The following is an 8,298-nucleotide window of genomic DNA, read 5'->3' as shown; positions in this document are numbered from 1 at the left end:
AACAAACGGTTGTTCTGTGGAGACGGTCCATGTGATATGGATTAAACGTGGCAGTCCGAAACAGCCAGAGGGGCAGCAGGACTGCCACTAACAAGTCCAAACGAAATGGGTCAGTATGACTTCTCATACAAAGCGATGTGCACATTGATGGAGCACAACACTTGAAAAGATCGTCTCCAAACATCCAGGAAACCTACAATTACATGACCAAACTCAGGTCTGCAAAAACAACATTTTTACACCGAATTTGAAAACCTCTAATATTTATTGAGACTAATGCAACTAGTAAATGTCTAGGTGTTATCTAAGTTTATGGCTAAAGGGTTTGTATTAAATTCAGTATCATGCAAAAAACAAATTAAATATTGAAAGTTTCCACATTTACGGCCAAATAGTGGTCAAATTAGGTTACTGCTGCTTTTACTGCATACAAAATGATGGTGAAAAACAACAACATAAAAATTAAAATATATATTTTTATTTCAGGCACAGCAGAAATGCATGCAAATGCCATGGGGAAGAGACAGTGTATATGGAGAAAATAAAAATACAGACAAAAAGAAAGCAAATATACAATATAGGAAATAAAGTTTAAGTCCAAACAGATAAACGGCTCGACTTTTTATTGTAGATTCTGGATTTCCTTGGATTTTAAGTTCCACCACATACAGTTGAATACAATATAAATACTTTAAAACCATAACAAAAATATGGAATCTAAGTTTTGTTGTCATTAAATGTGGATGAAAGAGATTTGTGTTACCGTCAGAATACTCGGAGTAGACTTGTATTCAGATTACGTGTTAAAGAGAGAAACAGATAGAGTTTAGCAATAAGCCTCCGAGTGTTTCTCTGAGGGAGGTTGCAGTAGGATATAGGGCATCAATTACGCCCAAGTTGCAATTTTTCCCCAACAAGGAAGTGTTTTCTCTTCTCAGTGTAAACAGTACAGCCTACCAGCAGTCGTGAATCAGATCTGTGTAAGAGGGCAGAAACAAAGACATTAAGGTATAGATCTCCCCAAACACTTCAGTATGATGTTCTAACCTTAAAAGATGTGATTTAGGCTGTTTTATGCAGAAAAACAGCCTAAAGGGATCCACTACAGCACTAAACAGTTTACATTCTGTTTACTTAGTTACAGTTTGTATTTAAAGGATTAGTTCAAAAATGAAAAACACAAAAATGAAAATTCTGTCATTAATTATTCACCCTCATGTCGTTCCAAACCCGTAAGACCTTCGTTCATCTTCGGAACACAAATGAAGATAGAAAATATAAAAAATATCTTCATTTGTGTTCCGAAAATGAACGAACAACATTTTTGGGTGAACTAACCCTTTAAAAGATCAATGACAGAACATAATATGCTGGTAATATGCTTCTACACTACTGTTAAATCATTTTGAATAAAAGTATTGGTTTCTTTAGAAAAAAAAAATGCTGACCCAACTTTTGAACGGTAATGTATCTAAGTTGTATACAGTGGACATGCACTAATACAGGCAACAGAAACTAATTCCAGCACTTTGATATTTATAACAAATAAGACACCGTTGCTCCTGAAATGATCAAAAAGAATCGTATACTTACGTCATCAATTTCCTCATCGTCATTACCAATATCATCAAACAGAATCTCATCATCATCTCCAGGTCCAAATGTGTCCGTTTCATTGATTTTAGCTGCAGGAAAGACAACAAGAGATCAGCCAAAATTCTTTTGAACTTTAGAATACGTTGTCATCTTTGAGGATATAAAACTTGTGCTATGTGAGGTGAGCTTTACTTGTGTATAGTATATAATCTGGCACTTTTAATCATCATGGGTGATTTGTTTTGGTACCATGACACTTCCATTAAAACAGCTAAACAGTAAAACAAAAACAAAAAGACAAAAAAATATGATTAATGCCAGTTTGAGACGTACCATGTTCTGGAAGTTCTCCGTAGGCTTTAAGACTGCGAGCCTCATCTGCATTATACTTTAAAATGACATCTGCTTTGTTGTCCTGTGAAAAACATGCAAAAAAGAAAGAAAAGAAAATGACAAATAATATTATAATAAAATGTCTATTAAATAAAAATTACGGGGGGGGGGGGGGGTTGGTATTAAAGAACAACACCTACCTGGTAATCTCTAAGACCAACAAGGATTATGTCAGATGCATTGATCCAAACCTAAAGGAGATAAGACAATGCATTTAATACTTGGGCTAGAAAAAAAGTCTAATGATCACCATAAAAAAAAGTTGGGTAAGCAGTGTCCTTTTAAGTCGTCTTCTATGCAAACAGAAATAGGAGGTCAAATTAAACTTAATTTATATGAAAGCATCTATAACATACAGCCATAGAAATAGGACAGTCATTTAGATTTATAAGCCTACAGAAGATCACTTCAGATCACAGATCTGATTTTTATATTTGTGTACATTTTTTTATGTGTGAACAGAAGCAATTGAAACATGCTGAACTAGGGATGTGAATTTCTGCCAAAAACGCCATTCGAAAATCGAGGAGCAAAAGTCGATTATCGTTCGAAAAAAAAAAAAAAAAAAAAAAACGCACACTCACAATGACAGAAAGGGAGGCCGATTTCATCTTTAGCGATTTGGCATCAAACAAACTGTTTATTAATTGAACAAGTAACATGTTTTCGTAGTTTTTTTTAACATAGTTAACATAGAAGAAAAAAACAATAAGCACGACAGTCCGTTTTTGCATCGCCAAACCAGATGCTCGTTAGATAAAAAAATAATGTCATAATTTTATGCGAACCTGCCTTGTTACTGCAATAGCCTACTTTTTAAACAAATTAGTCTCAATCAAAACTATTCGTGTGATGCCACTGCGCAATACACACACATTACCGCGGGATAGCGGGTGTTCATTTCATAAACTGTAGACAATGGTAGCTTATTTAATGTAGCCTATAAATTAATGTGTTAAAAAACGGATAATGTCATCATACTTGTAGTAGTGCTATCGTCACGTAATAATCTGCTTGGTTGTAAAATGTATTACCTGAATGAAATGAACTCGAATGTATCGTCCTGTGGAATCATTCATTCACAGACAGCATACGAAGATGTTCAACTAGATCTTCATCGCTGGCAAAAATATGATGCATTTGCAGATATGCTTTCACTAGACTAAACTGTAACTGTTAGGCCCACGGCCACTTCATCCAACGTTCTTGATGTTCTTAAATCTTCCTGTTACGACTCCGAGTGTGAATTGAAAGCGCTTCAGAGGATTCAGTGCGTGCAGGAAACTGAACAGGCCATTCAAACTGATTTGTGAACCGATTTAGACAGATCTGCCAACTTGTTTGATGAAGTCTTTGAACAGAATCGACTCAAAAGAGTGATTCATTTGTGAATTGAGCATTGCTCATGGCCATAAAAAAGATGCAGCGCGCTTGGAATAAACTATGCATTTAACAGCATGTATTGCATAAATAAAGTAACGAGAGGAACGTCGCCCCAACGTAAGGAAGTAAATGTAGCCTACTTTGTAGATGGTTACTACCATAGACAGTAAAGGTTACTACCCACCTCTGTTGGGCGCAGATCACGGTCACGGTGCTCTTCTTCTGTTTTTTTGTTTACACTATGTATAAAACACTGGTATCCTATCGCGCAGTAGGGGGTTTCATTCATGTTAGTGACACCTTGTGTCCCCGACAGGAAAATACCCTGCTGCGCGATCTGTGACAGTTGGTGTGCCGTCAATTATGACACATTGGAATTGCGCGAAAATATAACTATATTCGAAAAAGTAATTTTATGATCGAATTTCGAAGGCAGTTCAACTATTCGACTATTCGAAGATCGCGACTCATCCTTATGCTGAACCAAAATTTCCCCATGAGGACAATAAAAGCCAATACAATCCAATACAAAGAAGAGACTGTCGTCATTAAAGGGATAATTCACCCAAAAATGAAAATTCTGTCAGTAATTACCAACCCCATAAGACCTTCGTTCATCTTTGGAACGACTAGAGGCCCACAGAGAAGGAAATGAATTGTTGAAATAAAGTCGTAATTTTTGTTTGTTTTTGCGCACAAAAAGTATTCTCGTCGCTTGATAAACTTAAGATTGAGTCACTGTAGTCACTTGGACTATTTTAACTATGTCTTTAATGACTTTTCGGGGCTGGCAAGTTTCAATCCCTGAGGAAGCCTATGGAGGAGTGATCAGCTCTCAGATTTCATCAAAAATATCTTAATTCGTGTTCCGAAGATGAACGAAGGTCTTACAGGGTTGGAACAACATGAGGTTGAGTAAATACTGACAGAATTTTAATTTTTTGGTGAAATAACCCTTTGACATTATCATACCTTTTTCCGGAGCTTTCCTCGGATGTGGCAAAGCCGCTTGACCCCATCAAAGCACATGGCCTCTAGCCGCCCATTTCCCAGCATCTTTATCACCTGGGCATATTCTAGCACAAGACATTGGGAGATTTTATATAACTGAAAATCATCTTGGCTTTGGTTTTGGCTTAAGTAAACTACCATTCAAAAGTTTGGGGTCGTTAAGACTTTTTTGAAAGAATTGATCCAAAAAAAGTATACAAAAGCAGTAATATTGTGAAATATTGCAAAACAAATTATATTTTAATATATTTTAAAATGTAATTTTCAGCAGCCATTACTCCAGTCTTCAGTGTCACATGGTCCACCAAAAGTCATTTTAGAAACTTTTCTTATTATTATCAATGTTGAAAACTGTGATAATTTTTTTCCCCAGGATTCGTTGATGGATAGATTTTAAAAGAACAGCATTAATTTAAAATGGTGAAGAATTTTTAACAATTAACAATTTAACATAAAAAAAAACAGGTTTCGTACAGATTCTGTAAAATTAAATTCCAGGACGTAAGAACTATTCAAGCACTACTTTTTTTGGTTTTCAAGGGCTACAATCAGCACTTATCAAACAATATATTTATACATTAAGGATTTTTCTTTTTTATTCAAATTACAGATATAAAGTATCCATAATATAACATACAACTTATTTAATAAAGTATATTAAAAACAAATATATTATAATGGTTATTATCATTCCATAAGTCATGTTTTATATTAGAATGTTGGTACTTGGTATTGAGAAACAGTCCGTATGTTGATAAATAGGGATTTATCATAGTTAAGCCAGAAGGTGGCGGCAAGGGATTGACTTCAAGGGACAAGTTCAGTATTTTACACTTAAAGCCCTGTTTTAAGATCGTTTCAGATGAAATAGAATGGTTAAGATTGAAGTTTGGACACATGCTGCTGTCCTGAGAATTTTCGGTTGCTGTGTTAGCACCCCCCCACCTCCACAATGGTTTCATATGGGCATTGGAACAATATCATTCATAAAACGCATTAAACTTTAGTTTACAAAGACGTGAAACTCACCGAGTGGTCTGGGGTGTTCACTGATATGCTCACACAAAAATCGCTGCAAAAGATGCTTTCCAACAGGTGTTTTACCATTCGTTGTAAAACTGTGGACCTATTTTTCCAAGAATAATAGACACTCCAAGCCCAGTTGGTGGCGATAATGCACCTTTGCCAATGTTTGGATAACTTAGCCTACGATACCGCGACTTCTTAAGACTACAGAAAGGATACAAACAACCCCATTTCCGTTTCCGGCGGCGGAGTAATACCATACCTCGCAGAACATCCAATACAAGTCAGTGGAGTTGGACAAAAACTACGATAAAACCTGTTGGATAGCATCTTTTGCAGCGATTTTTGTGTGACCTTATCAGTGAACACCCCAGACCACTCGGTGAGTTTCACGTCTTTGTAAACTAAAGTTTAATGCGTTTTATGAATGATTGTTCCAGCTGCACCTATGAAACCATTGTGGAGGTGGGGGGGTGCTAACACAGGAACCGAAAATTCTCGGGACAGCAGCATTTGTTCAAATTTCAATCTTAACCGTTCTATTTCATCTGAAACGATCTTAAAACAGGGCTTTAAGTGTAAAATACCGAACTTGTCCTTTAAGAGTGAGTTAGTAGACCTTCATTAAAAAAGCTGATTCATTCTGGAAAGAAACAAGGAAATTGTGTCAATAATTCAAACACTTTTCAACCTCTTCATAAATATGGCTGTTATTAAGGGTTTTTCAGGACTTAAATTTCAAAAAGTCAAATTCAACTACTTCAAGCACCAACTACTCAAGTAAAAAGATTTGCAGTGGTTCTCAATTCTGGTTCTGGCACCCCACTGCTATACAGATGTTGTATGTCTTTTATCTAACACCTGATTCAGACCATCAGCTTGTAAGGAGAGGGATTTATAAACCAAAATTAAACTACATCTACACAAATCCAGTCCTGGAGGGTCACTGATAAACACTAATCCACCAAAACATGAGGGCCATTGCATTTTAGACCATACATGGAAAGGTGATTGAGTGCAACCCTAACACACGTGAATAGTGGGATATCTTGCTAAAAGAATAATCGTGCCATAAGTAGGCCTATAGCATGAGAACTTTATGTCTGGTCCTCTGTTATCATCTCAGTGATCTTTTATTATGTTTTACACATGTGCAGTAAGATGATTAAGGCGTTTTCCGATGTTTTAGAGTGAACAAGAAACTTTTGGAAAATGCCAATGTGAGTGGTAGAGTGTTTGAAATGAAAATGCAGTTTTTCAAATGGATCTGGTTTAATATAGACATAGCCAGAGTGTCACAGGTCTGGAATTGAGAACCACTGATCCTTACTTAAAGTGTTAATTTCTTAAAAAAAAAAAAAAAAAATACATAAAAGTCTTACTGACCCCAACCTCTTGTCAAAAAAAAAAGAAAAGAAAAAAAAGTAAAGGAACACAAAATTATGCAGTGAAAATTGATTTGCATATATACAGAGGGCGTAACTATTAGTGGATTTGAACGCTATCCCCATGTTGATATTTACTTACCCTGGCCATCCTCCTTGAAAACCAGTTCTCTCTTCTCTGACTCGTTCTCGTTCTTACCACGCCGCCGATTCTTACCTCCTTTACCTGAAGAAAAGACGACTCTGATTATATTGTTTGAAAAAACAGATATTAGATCTTCTCTCATCAGTCCCCTCTCTCATCCTGCTTATCACCCTTTCCAAAATCTAAAACATTGGATTAAAATCAAAACCAACAGACACCTGTACAGTCATTTACATTCATGTGTGGCATGTTTTAAATAGTTTTTTTTCTTGCCATTATTATATTAACAGTTACAATGTGTTTTACTCACAGTAACTGTTGTGGTTAATTTTCTCTCTGAATATTCACATTATAAAGCCTACTGTATTTTGCATTTTTGATACATGCCTTCTGCCCTATGACTGATCATTTATTTTAAAAAAAAAAGTAAAAGGCATATTAGTATAAAAATGTTCACCTTCAGGTCGTGGTATATTAATGATTTAACGTAAAGAATAACTTTTAAATTGTTATGAACATTTACTGGACTGAAGCAACTTGTGTTTACTTATAAATCTGGCACACGTCAGGCTTTACGATAAATTCACGTGTTACGCAGGATAAAACGACTTGTTTGGGTCGACTTATTTTTAACAAACCAGTTAAGTGAATGACTCAATTATTCAGTCATTACACAAAGTAATACACACAAAAGTCAGGCGTTGTGCCGAATTTTAACTCCCTGACAAATTATTACACCCTCGTTGGGCCCGATAACTGGTTGCCTAATCCTAAACCTGGGGAATCAGGGGACAATAATCTAGCAGGGCTCAAAAAATCGGCACAACGCCGTCGTAATGACGCAACTGGCAGAAAGGGTAACTGAACAATTTTTTAAAAAGAGACAAACTGCCTGGCTAAACTCATGTGTGTTAGTAGCTTAATAATATAGCGCTCAACCAGCGACTACCATTAGACAAGCTGCAACTAGTTTAGCGCATGTGGTCACGTTGCTCGCAAAGGCCGGGTGGTTAGCTCGAGAGCTAGGTTAAATTCAATTCCATTAACAGCTGTTTGTCACAATCAAGGGTGTTCTGTTTCCCTTACCTTTATTCTTTGGCATGTTCGGATTACAAAGACTGCGGTCTTGGTTCAATGATGTCGCTGAATGAATAAATAAATGTTAAATTTCGAGGAGGACGTCAAATAATCTCCCTCTCTCTTTCTGAAGACTTCCGCTTAAAGCCATCTACGACTGCGCAAAGCATGACTTTCCAACAAAACTTTATTTATAATATCAAAGAGATCATTTTATTGAGATAGGAATACAACGCGTAAAAATAGAGTTAATTGAGGACAATATATTTTCAAAGTTTTAAA

The 8,298-nt window shown here is 36.1% G+C and overlaps 1 protein-coding gene across 1 annotated transcript; it reads right to left on the bottom strand.

The window, feature by feature from the left end:
* Positions 1-462: 462 nt before the first annotated feature.
* On the bottom strand, positions 463-8,184 carry eif1axa (eukaryotic translation initiation factor 1A X-linked a). Its single transcript, XM_077241132.1, has 7 exons — positions 8,026-8,184; positions 6,937-7,020; positions 4,345-4,448; positions 2,130-2,180; positions 1,930-2,011; positions 1,594-1,685; positions 463-976 (listed from the first exon to the last, which is right to left on the bottom strand). The coding sequence occupies exons 1-7, from the start codon at positions 8,039-8,041 to the stop codon at positions 971-973; spliced, it is 435 nt and encodes a 144-aa protein (XP_077097247.1). The 5' UTR covers positions 8,042-8,184; the 3' UTR covers positions 463-970.
* Between the last annotated feature and the right edge of the window lie 114 nt (positions 8,185-8,298).

This window comes from Siphateles boraxobius, unplaced genomic scaffold (assembly GCF_051911475.1).
Source record: "Siphateles boraxobius isolate OS27281-9 unplaced genomic scaffold, OSU_SipBor_1 24, whole genome shotgun sequence".
Taxonomy (NCBI): domain Eukaryota; kingdom Metazoa; phylum Chordata; class Actinopteri; order Cypriniformes; family Leuciscidae; genus Siphateles; species Siphateles boraxobius.
This window is presented reverse-complemented; position numbering and strand designations above follow the sequence as displayed.